Raw genomic sequence first — 22,519 nt, forward strand, 5'->3', positions numbered from 1 at the left:
TGTGGAATGCTCAATTTGCTACCATAATAGCAAGCTGTAATCAATTTAACATCTTTGACATTTGTTTGCCTCCTAATGATTTTACTTCCGTTTCCCATTTCCCCCACTCTACCTCTCTTTGGACCGCTCTCTCCAGTGATGGGATAATTAGCAGTAAGGAATTAATGTTTATAATTCATTGAAGAAGAAGTGATTGTAAGAGAGTAAGCAGATACACAATGCACATTGGAAAGAATGCAGTGGAGCCAGCAGTCCCAACTACGCTAGGCAAACAACTATTCTATTCCCCTTTGGGTTTCTGCTTATTCTCTTGTAATCCCTTCCTCTCCAATCTCTCTACTCTGCAAGTGGCCGGGGGGGGGGGGGGGGGGATGGAGATGGCATGGGACACAATGGATCAGTCAAAGGACAATGTAAATTGACTATAATGGTGATCATATGACTGAGAGACACTGAGAAGGTTATAAACATGGCCATTGTTTGTAAAGTTATTTTTTCAGCATCGTCTTAACATTGAACTGTCCCTGAATGAGTTAATTGGTAAATGAGGTTTACCTATAGTTGTCGAGGAAAAAAAAGAATATAGAACTTATTGCAGAATAATACTAAGGAGATTCATAATTTCTTTGCCAATGATATACTGTGTCTAGGTATGTATTCATGTATTGATATGTACAGAAATGATGCTTTTACAAAGAATACATTTAAAAAATGAATTGGTATTTGCAAATTTGATTTCTTATCTACTCTAAAGTAAAATACGTTTTTTTAAAAAATTGCCTTCAATGAGATGGGCAGCATACAAGTTTCATAAATAAATAAAAATATTAGATTTTTAAAGCGAAGTCCAGGCACTTTGGATCTCAGTCTTTTCATCCCAGCCAGTATGGCCAAATCATCTGGATGGTATCTGGTTTGTTAATAATACATGAAAAAAGGCAGTAGTTAAAAATAGAAAGGAAGAAAGGAAGTAATGAGAAAAGTTCTTGTCCTGAAAAATGTGGAGAATTATCAAACATAGAAGCTGTATTTAGGTCCACTCTTCTCAAGCAGTATGCTACGGTACCCTAGGGCATTGCAGCAAAATCACAGAGCACTATGGGATGTTTTACCACTTAGTAAATGGAACTGTTGGTGAACTGGGCTGTCACAATACATAGCTTCAGCATGGTGAATGATGAAAGTTTGGAAACTTCTAGTTTAGGTATTTTTAAGACTTGTCAAGGTAAACTGATTGAAGAAATAATATGTTGAAATTTCAATATTTTAAAATATTTCTAAACCTAATTGATTCTGCTGGGTTCATCTGCTGGTACCGGTACTTTCCTTGGGTCAGATTTGGGAATGACAGGCTTCATCCAGTGTTTGGTAACTTGGCATGATAGGAAGTATTGTTGGATTTTTGCTTACTAATTTATTTCATATATTTCAATATGCTGTTTAGCCAATTTATTTACTGGGTTTACAGTAAAATATAATAATAACATAGATACATGAGCAAAGCAAATAAATGATAATACAATCAGCAACAAAATTAAAATAGGTTAAGATCCAGAACTTTAAAACTTGGGAGGACAAAATCTTTTCAGAGATAAAAAGAGCTGTTTACCGAGAAAGTAAATACTATGAGAACATGGATCATATTGCATTTCTCAATACCGAATTGATAACTAATCATTTTCTAGTATGTACCAATTATGGAGGTTTATGCTAGGAGTATCAAATGGTAAAATTCTGATTTCAAAAAGTTACAATTCCATGAAAATATATGAGGTTACCTGGAATTTAGAGCATATGTTAGCTATATGGCAATTATAATTATTTTTTTCTTTATGATGTACACCAGTCTTTTTAAAAAGAAAGAACTGGACAAGAAATAGGAGTAATTTTAAACATGACTATTACTAGATTGAGAGGCAGAACAACACTGATTTCCCTATGTCTGGACTGTATTTGTATTTAATGAATAGAGTTAACTCAAATAGTTGCTGCTGATATGCTTTTCTTTTACCTGTTTTTTCCATTGAAAGGTAGAAAAAAAGAAAGGATTTCAAGCAGCATATTACTGGATGCCAAGTGCTCCATGATCATGCAGTCACCATTTGCAATTTCCTTTCTGGCTTCCTCAGAAAGTCAGTGGGGAAGCCAGCAGGGGAAACTGCAAGGTGCTTGAATAAGACTTTTCCTTTTGTGCACCCTTCCCCAGCCACTCTGCATTTGCTTAGCTTCGGCCACATGTGCACCTCCATACATCCTCTCCAACCTGCACTCCTCACATACTCTCCATGACCTACACTGAACTTCTCATGCGCACTCATGTACGTTATTTGACCTGCATAACACTTCTTGTGCATCCTCCTTGAACCTCCTAACCCACACAGTGTCTCTTGTGAGCCCTTATTTATTCTCTTCAACTCATGCCTGTCATACAGTCTCTCTGACCTGTATGTGCTTGTCATGCAACTTCCTCAACCCTCCTCCACATCCCCATACACCCTGTTCTTTCTTTCCCCCACAAGTCAACAGCTATTTACCTTCTTCCCAGGTTGGGATTGACTGGTTGTGGGAAGTGGCAGGAAGTTGCCTCGCCTAATAATTGTAGCATTCAGTTAATGACAGCAACCAGAATTGTAAGGATTGCCATTGCTAAGTGACCACGTAGCAATGGAATTTCCAGTGCCAATTGCTGTCATAAGACAAGGACTACTTGTTTTATATGTCAGAGCTGCTTCTCTGCTTATGGAATTATTTGTTGAGCACTTTATATTGATATGATTATTTCTGCTTACAACTAGAATCCTATTCAATATTGCTTATACATTAATAGAATCATAAAATGTCATTTGATGCTTCCATCTTTCTGAATTTTCCTGAGAATACTGTATATTAATCCCCATAAAGAGATATTACATGATTGGATCATCTTTTGGGGGGCTTGTGAAATGTAGGCAGCTAGATATTATTCCGTAAAGTCTCTGTAATTCTCTACTAGGGATTGAACTCCTGAATTTTTCCTTTCATGTGTTTTAGGATATTATACATTTTATTAGCTTTAAGAGATGTACTGGTGCTCAGTGGTTGTTGAATGTGATATCTAGAAATTATCACAATACTAATATCTCATAGCATGTACATTGTATGAAAATAGATAAATTTTCCCATCCCCAAGAGGCATGAAAGTCATGTGAAGCTCCTTACATAGGCATTTGACATAAAATAACAACAATCTCTCTGTTCTGAGTTAAGGGAAGATGAACTCTACATATATCATTGTGATCATTTCCAGAAAATAAATGCTATTGGGCATAATTATTAGTAAACAAATTGCAATATGGGTATGTGAGCTAAAACTTTAATATTCCAACAATGTATTTAGATGGTATTTAAATAATATCTCTTGGACTTATTTTTTCCTAGAATGTATGACAACATGTCCACAATGGTGTACCTAAAAGAAGACAAATTGGAAAAGCTCACTCAGGATGAGATTATTTCCAAGACTAAACAAGTGATTCAAGGCCTAGAAGCCTTGAAGAATGAGCACAACTCCATCTTACAGAGTTTACTTGAGACACTAAAATGTTTGAAGAAAGATGACGAGACCAATCTGGTGGAAGAAAAATCAAATATGATTCGAAAGTCTTTGGAAATGCTAGAATTGGGATTAAGTGAAGCTCAGGTAAATAAAATGAATGAAACTAGCCTAATTTAATCTCTTATATTCAAAATTAAGGTGGAAAATTGGTATTTTAATTCAATAAATATGATTGTATATGATCAGTGTATAACTTGACTCTGTGCTATGGATAATACTATGACTTTAGCACAAATGCTGTTTTTCAAAGTACATTACAATAATGTACTCTCTGTTTTCATCTGTCTTTAGGACAGTCTTATTTGTTCCTTGATGTCAGGCCAAAACTTTTACCATCACTAGGAGAATTTAAAAAATCAGTTGACATTCCTATGAAGGAAACTACTTTCTTTATTTTCTGATTTTATTAATTTACAATTTTATTTTGTTGTTCTAGGTTTCCCACATTGCATGTAGGTTTTATTTTTTGCCATATTTTATTTGTCACTAATCAGTAAACAGCTTTACTTATATATACTTACATATAATACAAACTCATGTTTCTAGAGTCTTGACATGTCTACTTCATACAGTAGTCTATTATTCAATAAATAAATAAAAATAATATATTATTCTTAAAGTATTTTTATTAAAGTTATCATTTTATCATAAATTATCTATTTTTAATATCCTGCTTTCTACACACTCCTGGTAAATTTCATATACACATTAATAATAAATGTCTTATAAATGTATTAGACTTTAAGGCATTTTTATTCTTAGTGTTTATGCATTGTTTCCTATGTCATGGTTTCCCAGTTTTTGTTTTGTTTTTAATGAAGACAGAGCTTTAATTTATCTCTAGTTAGCTATCTATCGTTTGTCTGTTTATCTAATCAATGTCCATTTTCTCATTGCTTTACAAAATGTTTTAACTGCTAGAATCCTGAATCAAACAAATTTTGGTGCATTCTAGGTGATGATGGCTTTGTCAAATCATCTAAATGCTGTAGAATCAGAGAAGCAGAAATTACGTGCCCAAGTTCGTAGGCTATGTCAAGAAAACCAGTGGCTAAGAGATGAACTCGCTAATACCCAGCAGAAATTACAAAAAAGTGAACAGTCTGTGGCTCAGCTGGAAGAAGAAAAGAAACACCTTGAATTCATGAATCAGTTAAAAAAATATGATGATGATATATCACCTTCAGTAAGTAACTTCAAATAAATTACATGATTTCCTTTAAATTCCTTTCCGTCACTGAATGTTACTCTGAAAATATTTAGAAATTTTAAAGCAGATTTGATTTCTTTAATATCTGTAAATATGGACAAAGACTGTTTAATCTTTCTACATGTTGTTGTCGTGCATACATATTGAATTCCATAAAATGTGTAATTTTGTAATATTTTTGTAATGCAGCCTCTTTTGAGTCCAGCATTTACTTGGCTTTGAGTTGGAAGCCAAAGGTCAAATATATGGGACAGGCCAGGAATTAAAGCAGTACATTTATATCTTTAAAACCAGTTAATTCCTACTTTCCCAAATGCACCTTCTAATCTAAGTATGCTATAAGTGCTATACATTTTATTGATTTGATTTGATTTTTATCTCACCATAATCTAACAACTCTTGGTAGTTACATTTTCACAATAAAAAGAAAAAAAAGGAATTAAAACAATAAAGGAGAACATTTGAAGTTCAGGGATGAAATGACAGGTCCTTGTTCTCTCTGAGCTTGCTTGTTTTCTTGCAGATGTTTCATTATCCAAACCATGGTATGTAACATCATCAGTGCTAGTAAGGAGTGCTGTTTGCTGTCAGTTTATATTCTGGTGTCTTGCCTGTCTCTGTGGGTGAGGGTGACTTAGAGATTCTTTGGTTGGTCTGTTTACTGATGGCTTACTTGATGATCTGATGTTAACCTTGGAGTTAATCTATGCTGATCTGAGTGCTGATTAATCAGTAATCAGCACAGATCAGCATAGATTAACTCCAAGGTTAATTTCAGACCAACAATCAAGTAAGCAATACCCCAATCAAGAAACTGCCAAAGAGCCATCAGCCCAACCAAAGAATCTCTAAAACCACCCCCATCCGCACAGATAGGCAAATCATCAGAATATAAACTGACAGCAAACAGCACTCCTTACCAGCACTGATGTTGTTACCTAGTTAGGGCAATTAAACATCTGCAGGAAAACAAACAAGCTCAGAAAAGCAAGGACCACTCAGAATTAAAACAATGTACAAACCAAAGTAAAAAAGAAAGTATATTTTAATTCAGCAATTTTAATAGTCTGAATATTCGGGATACATTTTAGGAGGACAAAGACGCAGATTCTGCCAAAGAGCCATTGGATGATTTATTCCCCAATGATGAAGATGACCAAGGACCAGGAAGTAAGTTATAGTTGTAATTAATTTTACCAGACTTACCAGACTACACCCTGAATTTTTTTTCATTTCTGACACCCAGTCTTGTCTTAGTAACCCTCCACCCAAAATTTGAAATTGGGGAGAAATTTTGGTTCCCCCCACCCCCCAGTTAAGTTGACTAACAATTACTAGTGAATGGGTCCCTAACCTTTTTCCTTTCATGAGCTGAACTACATTTTTCTAAAAATCAGGTAATTTGAAGAGAAAAGTGGTATGAAAGTACTTTTAACTTTGTTTACAGAACTCGTCCAAAAAGATGTATTCTCAAACATTAGCATGTCATATTATTAAGCGTAATAGGTATACAATATTTTATAGGTAAAAGATTAGTGTATATGCTACTAATGAAGGCCGGTTCAATGACATTAATGGTTTGTTTGTTTGTTTGTTTATAATGAGGTATTGTTAGTTTCAGTCAAGGCTACTTTAAATGATATACAAAATCAACAATTCCAGCTATTGCCATATTAAAATCATATACAGTAAAATATAAAATGATGGGTGAAATTGTATAGTATATCTGCATTGAGAAATGTATAGCTGTCAAGTCCCAAAGTCCTTCTGGAACATTCATATTTTTATGAGCTTCCAGGAGATTGGAAACTAACCTTGCCTCAGAATTTAATGGACTTATTCTGATTATTTTGTTTCCAGTTCAACAGCCACATAGCAGTGCAGCAGCAGCTGCCCAACAAGGTGGTTATGAGATTCCAGCAAGATTAAGGACCCTTCATAATCTTGTCATTCAGTATGCTTCCCAAGGTAGATATGAGGTTGCCGTACCACTTTGTAAGCAAGCTCTTGAAGACCTTGAGAAAACTTCAGGCCATGATCACCCTGATGTTGCCACTATGTTGAACATACTTGCATTAGTATACAGGTTAGTAAGGTTAAGAATATAGTTTAAAAATATTGTGTGTTTATAATGTACTGGTGCTGCAGTGCAATGTTTTATTTATAAGACAGTTAAAAACATCTAAATACCCCAAGCCCAAATGCTAACAGGAAAGGCCAGGTTTTTATTCTTTTACAAAATGTTACGTGTGGGTAAATTGGTCTAAAGAGGTAGGGCCACCATGTTTCCTCTCCAAGCTCCAAATGAAAGGAGATTTGGAATGTCTGCTTGTGGACTGAATCAACAAGACTGGCAAATTCTGTTTGGAGGAAATGGTTATGTAGGTTACCTCAATCAAAACTAGATTAGAGATCCATTCTAGAACTTTAAGAAAGCCAAACCATAATTAGGTTGATAACCAAGTAATCAATTCAGAATGGCAGTTTTATTCACAGGATTTCATTTTATAGTGTCACAAGACTATGTGGCAGAAATCTGAACCCAGAGGCCTGTCACTAGGAAGATGTTCATATATGCAAACAGAATAGCTATCTACAGTGTCATTAAACACAGCAATCTTATACAGTGTCAACCTATCTGGGACTAAGCCTCATTAAAATGAATAGGATTAGACACAGACTCTGCTATAATTAACATATTGTCTCTTCAAACCCAGAAAAAGATTAGCTATGTATATTATTGCCACCTTATCTTTTGCTATGCCCAGACTGCTCATCTCTTTGATAGTTAGCCAGTAACATTAGTTAATAGATAGTGATCCTTATTGTAATTCTCCAGGCATCTGAACTAGAAAGTCCAATTTATTGTGTTAAAGTAATTTAGCCTAGGGGTGCTTGTGCTGTCTGGGCTCTGGTGTGACAGAGCCTGACATGTTCTCCCTTAAGATGTGTTCTTTTAACTGAACAGCTGAAAAAAGATGTCTTCCCACTCCTCAGTAGCCTGCAAAATGTGTCCCCTCCCCCACCACTAAATGAGCTATTCAACCTAGAAGCTAGAATTTTACAAGTCTTATTAGCTCTACTATTCCAGGCACATTAATGTTACTTTTTTAAAAAAAATCCTCTTATTTTTATAGGTTTCCACAAGGCTAAGTAGTATATAGTTTTAATTCAGCTATGTCTGGTAGTTAAACCCAAGAACTGGATTCACTTTTATTTTAGTTTTATCTTCACCAATGCTTATGGTGGTTCCACAAAATCCTATTGTAAAGGTTCATTGCTAGCTTCACAAACAGCTACATGCAATATTTTGAAGTGTTGAATATTTATATAATATTTATAGAAAGCATTTATAAACTAGTGTATGTTAATGATTTCTTCCAATGTAGAGACCAGAATAAATACAAAGATGCAGCAAATTTACTGAATGATGCCCTGGCCATTCGTGAAAAGACCCTAGGAAAAGATCATCCTGCGGTCTGTATATAGAGCAGATTTTTGTTTTTCCCATCACAAATTCTTTTATTTAAAATTAATTTTAATGTTGAATTTGAAAGGAATGTTTTAAAGTTTATTATTAAACATAATTGAAATTAGAGGACCTTCAATTGTTTTGAATTTGTAATAACTGAATACAAATCTTTTAGCTCTATTTATTTAAATTATTTTATTCATGCATGCATCAAGTGTACAGAATATTCCTCTGCTGAAACAGTTGTCTATAATTGTATTTCTTGAATAAACAGTTCAAAAAACTGAATTGTTTACATTTGAAGTATACTAAAATATAAGTATGTGACCTATTTATCTTAAAAATCATTTCAGCAGGTGTAATAGTTGATCTAGTGTTTGGTTTTTCTTGCAGGTTGCAGCAACTTTAAATAATCTTGCTGTACTTTATGGGAAAAGAGGAAAATACAAGGAAGCTGAACCTTTGTGTAAGAGAGCTTTGGAAATCAGAGAAAAGGTAACATTTATTTAGTTTTGTGTGATATACAAAAAACCCCTCCTAAAATAATAACAACTTGCCACATACTTTTAGCAAACAACACAATAATTACAAATGAAGCCAGTAAAATTAGTTTAGAATTCAATAAAGAAATATTACTGTGAATCAGAACATCATTACATTTAAAATATTGTCCTCAGCTATGTTTGTTGAAGATACCTTACAGTTATAATATTGGCAGTACAGGTAGTCCCCACTTATGATTGAAATGGAGCTGCCCATTATGTTGTAAGTTATGACAGTTATAAAGCAGGTCATTCACATGATTGACCAGATTTTGCAACCTTTTTTGTGATGGTTGTTAAGTGAACACTGTGGCCACTGGGATTATCAAGTGAACCAACTGTTTGTTATGGTCTGGTTTGGCGAAACAAATATTTTAATGTTCTATAATAACTTGCAGAAATGCTGGTTTTTGGCAAAAATATCATAAAATATGATTATGTGACTACAGGATTCTGCAAACTGCCATGTAGGCCGGTTCCCAAGTGCTTAAAATGTGACTGTGAGGGGGCGGCTGTTGGAACTTTAGAATTGGGTTGTAAGTATCCTGGAGGATACTCTGGAGAGGTCTGTCAGAATTTAAAAGTTGCTAAGCAACCAGTTTTAAATTGAGGACTACCCTAGATGCATGCAGGCTAAAGAAGAAAACTATGCATGCAGTTAGGAGGTTTTTTGTTATAAATATTTGGTGTAATATGAATATATTGCAATTTGTTATTATAGAACATCAAAACATTTTCAATAGGACAAGGATGGTTGTTAATAAAGAATATTGTATAAACCTTTTTGCAAGTAGTTTAATAAGATAACCTACATACCCCTCCCCCCCAAAAAAACCCCACCCAACAGTGAAACTATTAGCACATGCTGCAGGGGGAAAAAGAGTCAAAACATTATTTTTTTAAAAAAATAGTTATTACATTAATGTCTTAAGCATATTTATCGTAGGATTTGTTTTTCATTCTAAGAGAAACTTCTAATTTCTAATTTAAAAAGAAAAAGATTGAGGAGTATTCCCACTTTGCTAGCTAAAATCTGAGAGCATGAGAGCAAAAAGGGATTCTGAAGAAAGCAGTAAGAGTACCTACCATGATGGAAGCTGGGAAGTTGGGCAACAGGGGACAGAGATAATAGGGGACAAAGATAATTTCCTGCAGAGTTTTTTTTCTTATCAACATTATGGAATAAAGAAGTTAATGAAGTTGGAAGGTATAAATAAATGAGAAGGAAGTCTGAAGAAATAATATGAGATTATATAACCAGGGAATTTCAATGCTTTATATGTGTGTGTGTGGTAGATTTAAATTAATATAATTGGCATATCACAACAATTTAATTGCCCAGCCTTTTGTTTACTGAAAATACACTAGATTAAATCCTTCAGAGACTGCAGGTAATCTTTGACTTACAACAGTTCATTTGGTAACTGTTTAAAGTTACAACAGCACTGAAAAAAGTGACTTATGACCATTTTTCACACTTACAACTGTTGCAGCATTCCCATCGACATATGATCAAAATTCAGACACTTGGCAACTGACTCTTATTTATGATGGTTGCAGTAGCCTGGGATCACATAATTACCTTTTGTAACCTTCTGACAAGCAAAGTCAATGGGGAAACCATACTCACTGAACAACTACCTTAACAACTGCAGTGATTCACGTAACAACTGTGGCAAGAAAGGTTGTAAAATGGGGCAAAATTCATTTAACTGTTTCACTTAGCAACAGAATATTTGCTAAGTGAAACTGTGGTCATAAAGTCAAGGACTACGTATAGTTTTTTACTCTTTATGTGTTCTACTGAAGATAGTATTTTTCAAACAACCCATAATTGTGCTAGAAAATTTGCTTTGGCCTTCCAATATATTTTTGCAAATAGAATCAATGGAGGAATCATTCATGGTACTTTCTTTTCCCATCCAAAATATCAGCCTTACCACCATGTAGCCCAGAAGGGAAACATGACCATAATTGTACTTTATTATAAAGCTACATTAATAGAACCTTGCAAATCTGAAAGTACAAAACTGCCGTTTCCTTTACAAACCGAGAAACTAGGGAGGGTCCTTATGAGCCTTTTGCTCCACCCACTATCCAGCTGCGAGTGGTGCCCTCTCTTATTTGATTATTCCCACACATCATTTCTTCTCTCCATCTCCAAAGGTCTTTTCCACATGCCATCATACAAAACTTCCAAGTAAAGGCACTGCTTATTAGACCTTTCCACACTTGTTTAACTGTAAGCAATTCTATAATGTTATATCTGAAAACCTTAAAGCATTTTAAACCGAAAATCATGAACCAGAATATCTTCTTAAAATCTGCATTGCATGTAAATAAATCCTCCTAATGCTGATTGATAAATTATGGGCTTGGGATATAATTAAATGGTTAATTTGAGAAACATAAAATTTATTGTAATACATTCATTATAAGGATATCAGTACTAGAGAAGTAAATGTGATAGCAGTAATTCAATCAACCATTAATTGATAAAAAATGAATACTAATACGTTCGCTGTCGAAAGAGTAGATAAAGATTATCTCCACACCTCAATGAAATAGATATTAGCTGTATCTGAGAAAGAAAAGAATTAATGTGGAATTCCTCTTTATTTCTAGGTGCTGGGAAAAGACCATCCAGATGTTGCCAAACAGTTAAATAATCTGGCATTACTATGTCAGAACCAGGGCAAATATGAAGAAGTAGAATACTACTATCAGCGGGCACTTGAGATCTACCAAACAAAACTGGGGCCAGATGATCCAAATGTAGCAAAAACAAAGAATAATTTGGTATGTTTGTATAATAGATTAAAAAGCAGAGAAACAAACCATTGAGGTTCTCATTTGCTGAAAATGTGCAACTGTGATCTTAGCTGCTGGCTTGTCCTACAAATGCTTACACAAGTGCTAATACTGATATTTAAATTTAAAACATGCTAAAGTAATGGTTTCTCTCTTCAGGCATCCTGCTATTTGAAACAAGGGAAATTTAAGCAAGCAGAAACTTTGTACAAAGAGATTCTTACTCGTGCCCATGAAAGAGAATTTGGCTCCGTGGATGGTAAATGTTTGTATTATGAAGAAATGTTAGACATGGATATTATTTTCCAAACAATATGATGTATGCTTGCTATATTTTTAAAAATAATACAATTTTTAGAAATTCTTATATTAAGAATTCGTTCTATATTAGTTCTATATTTATTTCTATATTCGTTCTGCAGATCTGACCATAGGTATTTTTTCAAGTAATATATATTTCAAATTGTACTTGAGGTATGCCCAACCCCAACCCCCCATTTTAAATTGAGCAGAATTCACTCTGTGTGTGTGTGTGTGTGTGTGTGTGTGTGTGTGTGTGTGTGTGTACACATTAGAAGCTCTGTCATGGTTGAATGCATTGAGGAATCTGATAAGAAAATACCATAGGTCTAAAATGATGACTCAGCGGGTCATGGGTTATTTCAGTACATAATAAATAAGGGATGGGAGAGGCATTTTTAAAAGCAAAACATTCAAATTACATCGGTTACAATTATCTGTCTGTTTTTAGGCCTCTTTTCATAAGTAATAGAATTCTGCCCAGTGTAGTGAAATACAGTACTAATAAAAATAAGACAGCTGAGTGTTGTTTCACACAAGAAATACAGATTGTATATAGTAATTTCAGTGTAGTGGCTTCATTGCATTAAATCGGTTATGTTAACAAGATGCATACGCTGTCAGAAATACTGTGATCAATGAAAAACTTTGTAATGCTTTAGCAGACAGCTCTGTTCTCTGAACATGCTATTTGAAGGCTGGTTGAGATCAAAGCTACTTTAAATAGAACAACTTGGAGTTATAGGTTCTTTTTTTCACAATGTCTAGGAAGGTAGATGCATTTTGACACAATGGGATGAGATAACTTTCTGTGGCATTCACCTTATTTAAAATAAAATAGAATTGGGTAATCTTTACTACAATAGAAGTAAGAGCTACTAGTTAACACTGATCAACATGTTTTAGAAACTAGCATAGTCTAGGATAGATATCACTATATAGTTATAAAATGTTTTCTTAACCATTATTCTGGAATTTGCAATTTTATTTCACAATTCAATATTTTACTCTTACATAGATGAAAACAAACCGATTTGGATGCACGCTGAGGAGAGAGAAGAATGCAAGGTAAGGAATTAAAGAACAGAAATGATTTTATAAATAAATATGTTGTTGTTAATTTATATTTCACTTTTCTGCTTCTTAATATATTGTTCTCACTTTAGGGAAAACAAAAAGATGGCATGACATTTGGTGAATATGGAGGCTGGTACAAAGCTTGCAAAGTTGACAGGTAGGTATACTTTCCCCAAATTATTTGTGGTGTTTGGCTGTTGGTAGTGCTACGAATGCTGAAATGTAAAGGAATCATAATCACTGTTCCCTTAAGGTGCGCGGCTGCGCAGCCGCGCACGTTGCAAGAAACCCCCGCACAGCAGTTTCTAACTGCCACGCAGATATTTCTACCAAAGCAAACATGGGGAAGTCCTTTGCAGGCGGCTAGAACTGGCCGCCTGCAAAGGACCTCCCCAGACTTGTTTTGATGAGCCGCCCGTGGCAGTGGTGCCTCTCCCTCCACGCGGAGCACCTGAGCTGACCCCTGCGTTATCCCTCCCCCTTCCTCCTCTGCCGTGCTTTTGAGGAGCCATGAAGCCGCAGGAGCTAGTAGGAAAGCGGCGGAGGTGGAGGCGGCGGCAGGGGTAATCCAGAGCCCAGCTGAGGTGCTCCGAGCGGAGTGGGAGGCACCACTGCCGCTGCCATGGGTGGGGGTGCCAGCGGGAGCTTTGCCGGCTTCACTGGCAAAGAAGGAGAAGAAGCAAGAGGACTGGCGGCTTTGCAATGCAATCCCCTGGTCCCGCCGGCCGCGGATTTGATTCGGCGTAAGCGGGGGCCGAACACATGCTGCGCCGACTTTGCGCTGCGTCTTTGCTGTGAGGCGGAGTAATTCAACACCACCCCCCCCCCAAAGAACGTATGTGTGTATGTGTTTGTGTGATTCTGCTTGATGAGATGGTGGTAGAAAAAGTATACAAATTGCGAATTGGATCAAAATTGGTGGCCAAAGGAGTGGAGGGAAGAAAAGGAAGGAAGGAAGGAAGGAAGGAAGGAAGGAAGGAAGGAAGGAAGCCATGCTCCCTGTGAAAAAAACTGAAGATGGAACAGTGAATGAATAAGGAAGCAATGTAAGAAAGAAATATAAAAAGCTCAATATGCCAAAACACTTATTTTAGTCTTCATTTAATTACTTTTATTGTAGTCTGATGTAACATCTTTTTAAAGTTAACATTAGTTAGAAAAGATAGGGTACAAAACTTAAATAATAAAAAAATTGTACATTCATTTTGAAAAATAAATGCAATACTTGATTAATTTCATATCTTTATTTAAAATAGTTTTGGCATGGCATATGATTTTATTGACTCAGTTGGAAATGATGTGGATGTTGTATCTGATTCTGAGGTATATATATTCTTAAGTAACATAACATATAGCATATTGTCCAAACTTGCTAGACTATTTAATTGATCTTACTACTTTAAAGGGGGAGAGTTTCATGATAAATTATTTTATTCCATTTATGTTGCATTTATATATTATATTTATTACATTTATATTCCACATTATATATTTGTATTGTTATTTTAGTGTTTATTGTCAATTTTGATAGATATATTGATATATCAATACTGATTTTAATCATACTAAATAACAATTACTGCTATTATTTATCAGCATTAAATATTTACAGTTTTTAATATTGAGTTAGTCATATTTTAGAATAATAGGATTATCTTTTAATAGGATAATTGGCAAAATCTAATTCAAATGTGATGGGTTGCATTCCAAAGGAATGTGAGAGGACAGGTTGCCTGCAAAATGCCAGGACCCCGGCTGTTGGTGCCATGTTTCTCTCTAGCCAGTCTAACAATGTAAAAGCTGAGCAGAGAGCCTTTTTTTCCCAGTGTGACCAGAAAAGTATAGTGTTTGAGCGGCACATTTTCATGCCTGGCATTCATCAGATTGAAACCTCGCTCGCAATCGGCGCTTGATGCTTGGAATGTTGCGCAAATGTCCAGCAGACGTGACAGCAGTTCAAACTGTTGCTCTCTTAGGTGCTCAGGCATGAAACTGTGCAGCTCAAACACTATACTTTTCCGCTCACACTGAAAAAAAATTAGAGAGAACATTGATCATAATACCTTTTGTTCCCACTGGGCCAGGCTCTTTTTGGAGTGTAGGGGAGTTTGACAGCTTTGGGCAGTAAGTTCTTAAAATCAGAAGCATTTGAGGTGTTTCCAGTGTTCTGAATTAAAAAAAAAGGCTGTTCCATCTGTAATATTTTCTGTAGAATATCTCAAAGTCTTTTCAGTTCAAAAACCATAAAACCATTCACCAGAACAGTATGGTCGAGAGAAAAAACTTAAACATTCTCAAGAACATTCCTGAGTTGCTTGAATACACTGTCTTGCAAAGCCCTCTGCGGTCAGTAGCTACAGACTGTTACTCTGCCAAGGGTGCAGCTAATGGATTTACTATAGTGATTAAAATCATTTTGTGGCTTAAAGTGGCTATGCTAGAGACAGCACCATAACCACTGTGCCTTGAGAGAAGGCGCGCCAAAGGGAGTAGCACTTTGTATATGTGTGTTATTATTGCTCTTGCTCTTTGTTTCTAATAATTCCTATTTTTAATATTGATGTGGCATTGAACTTGTAAAATGTTATTAAGAGGTGGTTTTACTTCTTTATTGGAATAAAAATGTTCACACTTGCTGTAAGGGACAAGTAGCAAAGAATGATAAATCAAATGTAGAGTATTATCAGATATTTTAATGCAGTTTTTCTTCTTTTTAAAAAAAACTGAACAAAGGTAATAAAGGGAAATTGATAATATAGTTTGTATGTTTTAAAGCTTCTGCTTTAGAACTATAAAATGGAGTAAAATAACTATGATAACAATTGGTGCCTTTTGCAAGTATGTTATGCAAAAATCACTTGCAATATGAAACCTGATTACTGCATCAACATTTCCATAACGAGCTTCAGTGCTCTTAGAAAATAAATGCCCATTAATTTATTAATACATACTGTCGTTGTGGTGCAGTGGTTAGAATGCAGTACTTCAGGTTACTTCTGGTGACTCCCAGCTGCCAGCAATTTGGAAGTTCGAGTCCCACAGGCTCAAGGTTGACTCAGCCTTCCATTCTTCCAAGGTTGGTAAACTGAGGACCCAGATTGTTGGGGGCAATATGCTGATTCTGTAAACCGCTTAATGAGGACTGTAAAGCGAGGAAATGGTATATAAGTCTGACCGCTATTGCTAATTAGGCTTAAGATGAGCATTGGCTTTTAATCTTCCAGTGCAGCTTTAAACAGGATTGTTGCAAGCTTGGGTTGTTGTGGACTGCTGTCAGAAATAATTTCAATTTTTAATTAACAGTCCAACAGTTACAACTACTTTAAAGAATCTTGGAGCACTTTACAGACGCCAAGGAAAGTTTGAAGCTGCTGAAACACTAGAAGAGGCAGCAATGAGGTCCCGTAAACAGGCAAGTATTATAACACCAAAAGGTTCTTCAAAATAGTTAAAGTGTTTAAATGTTTGCTATTACATCATCATTATTTTAGAGCAGAACAAATGTAAATTTAGGAAAGGTGGATGATATGTATTCCTTTAATACATGAAACACTAAAGAAAACCTGCCATAAACAGGCCAAACCAACAAGTTTGAGGATATCTTTGCAGCAAAATGCACCACTGACTACATCAGGAAATAACAATTCCAAACGCTCTTGAAAGTCATTGATCCCAAGTCTGTTCCCAGTACAAGAACCCACTGCTAGCATCTTTGCCATTCAGTATCTGTCTAAGCACCTCTGTTTAATCAGTGACGCACAATATCACAGTTTGCATACATCGGAGCTTAGCAGGCTGACCATAAAGGAGTCTTTTCTACATTTTAAAATTAAAACAGGTCTCCAAATCAATAAATAAAGGTCACTAGAGAATGAAGCAGTACATAGAAAAGAAGGACAAATTATCAGTGACAGCACCAAAGTAAAAAGCTTACAAGAGCTGTCCAAAAATCTTGCTTTTCAGATGCAGTCATAAAACCCCGAAACAACAACAACAAATCAAAGTGATCTTCATAGATTTTGGAGACAAATTTAAACTCTGAATAAAACAGTTTTTATTCAGCTATGAGTGAGCTCTCTCTACTGCCCTTTTGTCTTGTTGATTATGGAGCTTTCAAATTATCTTTGAAAAAGACAGTTGCTGCACATAGATTTTTCATATTTCGACATTGACAAGAAGTATTCAAAAACATGTATGGAGTGCACACACGTAACCAGCAAAACAGTCAGACAATTCATGGCATGATGACTTTGGCTGGAGAAGAATAAGCCTTCAGCCTGAGCACCAGTTTCATGCTCTGTACACTGTATTGCTTGTTCTTTGAATACATGATACCTCAAGGCAAGCACAACCTACTGTGAGCCAGCTGGGTTTGGGCCTGGAGTCCAGCAGCACTGTTACTGGCCATACTTGTTGAAGGTAGGCCATGTAGATGAATCATGTTCTAATGTATATTCTGCATGGACTAGGTAAACCCAGGTGGACTCTGTTGGAGTATGATGTTTATTTAGTGACTGCTCAGAGACTGAGAGGGACTCCTGGGTGAGCCATCCATTGTGCATTCAGTACGATTGAAAGAGACACAACTAAATCTGACTAGCTCCAGTGTCAATCCCTAACAAGTTGAACAAGATCAAGGAAGGAATTTTAGTACACAGATTCTAGTAAAGCATATTTAAAGCTACTCTGGGGATAAATATAGAATCTTGGAAACTATAAAATGAGTTTCTAATCTTCATTTATTGTGAATTCATTAAGACGGAGTGATTTGAAAAGCTCTTCACTGATGTTTGTTTTGTCTTTCCTTGTTGTAATAGGGACTTGACAATGTTCACAAACAAAAAGTTGCTGAAGTACTTAATGATCCAGAAAGTATAGAAAGAAGGCAAAGCCGTGAGAGCCTTAATATTGATGTGGTAAAGTATGAGAGTGGACCTGATGGAGGAGAGGAAGTGAGTATGAGCTTAGAGTGGAATGGGGTGAGTACAGTACACAGTGCAGTCAAGTTTTTTATTCTGTTGGCGTTATAACATATTCTTGGTTTATATTCATCTGCAGATTTGAGTAAAAGAAAAATCCTGCTTTTTCTATTTTAAAATCAATTGGAAAACACTCAAATGAGAAAAAAATCTAGGAATTAATATTTGAATCTTGCTGTGCGTGCTTGAATGCTGATTGAATGTCCTAGTTAATACACAGCCTAAATCAAGCTAATGGGTTTTTTTTTAGTGGAAGCAAAGTATGACAGCCACATGCTTGTATTCTTTATCACTTAAAAAGTTTGTTGATTTAGAAAACAAACACTGCTCTAAATTCAGATGGAATGATATAAAAGAAAAAAAAAGCCTAGACACTGTATTGTGAAAACAAAGTGAAAGTAACTTCTGTATAAATGAAATCCACTGGGTTTTCCCATACAGGTAATCCTCATTTAATAAACAGTCATTCAGCTTCATCGTTTAAAGTTACAGTGGTGCTGAACAACTAGTTTGGTCATGTGACTCAAATTTGGGTACTTGGTAACTTGGCTGTACTTATGATTGCATTGGTTCTTCAACTCCCCTCACTTTCCCTTCTGCCCCCACCCGTTATTTGTCTTTTTGGTCACCTTATACAGTAGCCTCTTTGGTGGCAGTGGTGGTGATAGTAGTGATAGTGGTGGAGGTAAAATAGGCTCAGGGTCTTTAGCTTCAGCCAGCCACACCAAGTCTACTCACGCCATTCCGCAGATAGGACTCACTGTTGCCCAAATTGTGCACCTGATCCCAATAACGCTTCGGAAGGCCTCAGAAGATTTCTGAAGCATTGTGAGAAGAGCATACATGATTTAGAGCAGTGTTTCCCAACCTTGGCAACTTGAAGATGTCTGGACTTCAACTCCCAGAATTCCCCAGCCAGCATTCGCTGGCTGGGGAATTCTGGGAGTTGAAGTCCAGACATCTTCAAGTTGCCAAGGTTGGGAAACACTGATTTAGAGAATGACATGAGTGGCCTTAGAAAGAAGGCCTGGCATAGTCAGCAGCTGCCTTACCTATAGCCAGGTTGGGCCTGCCTTATCAGCAGTGAGGAGAAGAGACGGTGCAGAGTGCAGGGCAGTGGTGGTGGCTGGGACTTTGTGCTGTGGCTCTAGTTGGCTGCAGGTGTGGGGCTTAAGGTGGCACTCCATGTTGCTGGCAATGCTGATGCTGAACTAGAGATCCAGGAATAGTGATGGCTTTCTGAGGCTGCTGAAGGCCTTGGGCCTCTTTTTTTTGTCGCTGCCACTGGGTGCGTCTTATACACCGAATACAGCATTTTTGCCTCCCGAAGCCTCACCCCTCCACCAAAATGGCTGTGCATAGCCTTATGGAAGCTTTCAGAGAGCTCCTGGGGGCTGGGGAGGGCAGAAATGAGAAACAAACGGGCCATTTTTTGCTCCCCCAGCCCCAGCAGCACTCTATAAGCCTCCATAAGGCTATGCATGCAATTTTCTTTGACAAAAAACAGGGCGTTTTCATGAAAAACGGGCCTTTTTTTGCTCATTTTTGCCCACCCAGGAGCACTCTGCAAGCCAAGGGTATTCATGCCTTTTTTAAAAAGAAAAACAGGCCTTTTTGGGGAGGTTTGCAGAGTGCAAAAACTTTTTTTCCTTTCAGAAAGCTGTTTGGTTAGAGGGATTGATGAGAATTACATTGATCAAGTGCTGTGCCAGCAGAAACAAAGTTTTAGGTGCTACAGGTTGTCAGTGATTTCCTTCTCCAGCACATGGATAAATACATCTGGAAACATCTACCTACCTACCTACCTACCTACCTACCTACCTACCTACCTACCTACCTACCTACCTTCCTACCTTCTCTCTCTCTCTCTCTCTCCCCCCCCCACCTACGGTATTTCTCTCTCTCCCCTCTATCTACCTATATACCTACCTACCTATTCTCTCTCTCCCCACACCTATCTATTGTATTTCTCTCTATTTTTCTCTCTCTATCCCTCTCCCTACCTATCTACAAACACTCTCCCTACCTATCTACTGTATTTCCCTCTCTCTCTCTCTATTTCACACACTCTCTCTATCCCTTTATCTACCTACCTACCTACCTACTCTCTCTCTCCCTACCTATCTACTGTATTTCTCTTTCTCTCTATTTCACTCTCTCTCTCTATCCCTTTATCTACCTGCCTACTCTCTCTCTCTACCTACCTATCTACTGTATTTCTCTCTCTTTCTCGCCCTCTATCTATTTACCTACCTACTTTTTTTTAAAAAAATTGCCTCTTCAAAACCTGGGTGGTTCTACTCTAGTGCATCTTATACTCCAAAAAATACAGTACTGCTTCCAAACACCAGGGAACTCTGTTGCATTTTTAGAAAAAAAAACCTTTTGTTTTATCTCATGCCATCTGTTCCTATTGGGTAATGGAAAACGTGCGCCATAGAAGTTAAAACAAAAAGCACTTTCTAAACCCAGTATTGTTCTTAAATAATTGAACCTGTTTTTCTATTTGTCTGATAACTTTTATCATTGTTATAATGATTCTTGCTTGTTATAGCAGCAGATAGTTTTCTAGCTTTGATTTGTAACTGGATACCCTGAGCAGATAGAATTATTCTTCATCATAAGCGCATCATGATATTCTTGTTTTTATAATATATTTGAAATCAATAGCAATTCATCTTGCACTTCCAAGTGATTAGTTTCTATAGTGGGATATTTTTTGGAGATTTCTTCTGTTGTTCTAAAATCTTGCCTGAATTTTAGAGCCCCAAAGATTTTATTCCTTTCTTCTTTGAATTTTGTTCCTGCTCATCTTTGACTTTTCTTTGACTTTCTTTCTGATTTAGTATTAACAGTGCTAAGACAGTCAATCAGCATATAATAGAAACACCATTACCTTATTATTCTTTTATTTTTCCTGTTGGAATTAGAACTGTGTACTGTACTCTTCCCTTGTTTTTCCCCCTTCTGCTTGGCATGCCTTCAATTTTCAAGTGCAGGAAGATGCATTGTTTGCATGTGTTTTACTTTTTATTAAAATATATGCAATTTGCAATTGATAGAGCGTTCAAGGAAATAAACAGTATTTCTAGATCACAAATAGTCCATATTTTAAAATATTCTGATCAATAAATGACTTTCTTTAAAATGGAAATATCTGCTTTGAATAATATGTGGTCTTTAGGGTTGATTTTAATCATGTCAAATGCAGCTGTAATTTAAACATATCCATCATATTCTTAGAAAACATTGCTAAATTTGAGATTCTTTTCTAAGAATATTAATCATTTTTTATTGTTTTAAAATGTTATTTTTGCCTGAAATGTCATCTTTAAAATAATCCTAGCAGTTTGTGATACTGAAATCATTATTTGGATGGAAATTTAATACAATAGGGATTTTCAGCCTCTCTCTTTTGCATTCCCAAGTCACTTTAATATCTCAGTAGAGAAGGTCAAAGGAGCTGATCTACTTGATGCTCCCTGTTCTTAGCAGCAAATTTCAGCTCTGCTTTTTGCTGAGCCATCTTCAATCTGTCATTTGTTCCTAGAAGTCCTCAAGGGATTGAAGGCAGGTAATTGCAATGGAAATAGATTTCAAATGCTTATTGGGATACAATATATGTTTATATATTCTGAATAGAAGGTACAAAAATTTAAAATCTTTGAGAACAGCCTCTTGATTAAGAATAGATGTTATATTCATTATATTCTTCTTTAAAAGAAGGGCTGGTTATCCTACCTTGACAGTAATTCTTCAGGGTGTTTTATTATTCATTCTTACAAAATTCTTCATTATAGAAGTGGTCAAGCAGTATTTTATACAATAAATACAAAAAACATGTTACTTTAAAACTGTAAATATTTAACATACAGTATTGCTCCTATGCTGTGATAGTTTTGGAAAGTCTACCAATAAGAATAAATGTGCTAACTTAGCTCCATGTGTATAACTGTTGGGATCCTCCTCGTGGATAATAGTTTTCTAATCTTTGGTTGTTTTCATTATTTTCTAAACATTTCCTCTCCCTCAAAAGTGCTTTAACAATCAAAGCTTGGGAGAAAACACATATAAATGTATGCATTTTTTAATCCCATCTTTATAATTTTAAAAATAACTCAAAGCAGCGAACATAAATTGTGGTTGTAAATTTATTACTATTTATGAAACTTGTATACCACCCATTTCGCTGAGGCAACTCTGGAGGGGTTTAGTTCTGATACTGAAAGCGTTTAGGTTGACTTTGTCATCAAAGGTAACCTAAGCCTCAGTTATAAGCCCTGGTGCTTTACTGTTAAATGAAATACACACAGATTTGTCAAGCCTGAAATTTGCCCAGGTTTTCATTAGTTGTTTAAGAAGAAGACAGGCCAATCTCATTGGATCTTACTAATAAATATGAGGTTGGTGTAAATTTAGAACTGTCACACTTCCCTCCTTGCAATCCAGGTGGAAAACAGTTAATCGAAGGAATGAAAAAGAAGGAATTGATAAATAGTACTTATTCAAAGAAAGGTTGAGGCCACAGTACAA

The 22,519-nt window shown here is 36.0% G+C and overlaps 1 protein-coding gene across 6 annotated transcripts in view; it reads left to right on the forward strand.

Annotated features, from left to right (window-relative positions):
• Nucleotides 1–22,519, forward strand: part of KLC1 (kinesin light chain 1) — a 39,567-nt gene that overhangs the window by 6,725 nt on the left and 10,323 nt on the right. For 3 of the 6 annotated variants that reach the window (XM_087726907.1, XM_087726923.1, XM_087726941.1), the window contains exons 2-13: nt 3,418–3,679; nt 4,551–4,781; nt 5,897–5,975; nt 6,666–6,891; nt 8,195–8,282; nt 8,671–8,772; nt 11,445–11,618; nt 11,790–11,889; nt 12,949–12,998; nt 13,097–13,164; nt 16,311–16,419; nt 17,825–17,986. In XM_087726907.1, the coding sequence (XP_087583033.1) occupies nt 3,419–3,679; nt 4,551–4,781; nt 5,897–5,975; nt 6,666–6,891; nt 8,195–8,282; nt 8,671–8,772; nt 11,445–11,618; nt 11,790–11,889; nt 12,949–12,998; nt 13,097–13,164; nt 16,311–16,419; nt 17,825–17,986 (1,650 nt within the window). In that variant the 5' untranslated portion in view covers nt 3,418. The remainder of the gene's footprint in view (nt 1–3,417; nt 3,680–4,550; nt 4,782–5,896; nt 5,976–6,665; nt 6,892–8,194; nt 8,283–8,670; nt 8,773–11,444; nt 11,619–11,789; nt 11,890–12,948; nt 12,999–13,096; nt 13,165–16,310; nt 16,420–17,824; nt 17,987–22,519) is intronic. The other 3 variants (XM_087726914.1, XM_087726931.1, XM_087726949.1) reach the window with 1 other exon arrangement.

Source organism: Thamnophis sirtalis, unplaced genomic scaffold (genome assembly GCF_051295495.1).
Source record: "Thamnophis sirtalis isolate CommonGarterSnake01/CBP01778 unplaced genomic scaffold, rThaSir2_p1.2 scaffold_1, whole genome shotgun sequence".
NCBI classification, from domain to species: Eukaryota; Metazoa; Chordata; class Lepidosauria; order Squamata; family Natricidae; genus Thamnophis; species Thamnophis sirtalis.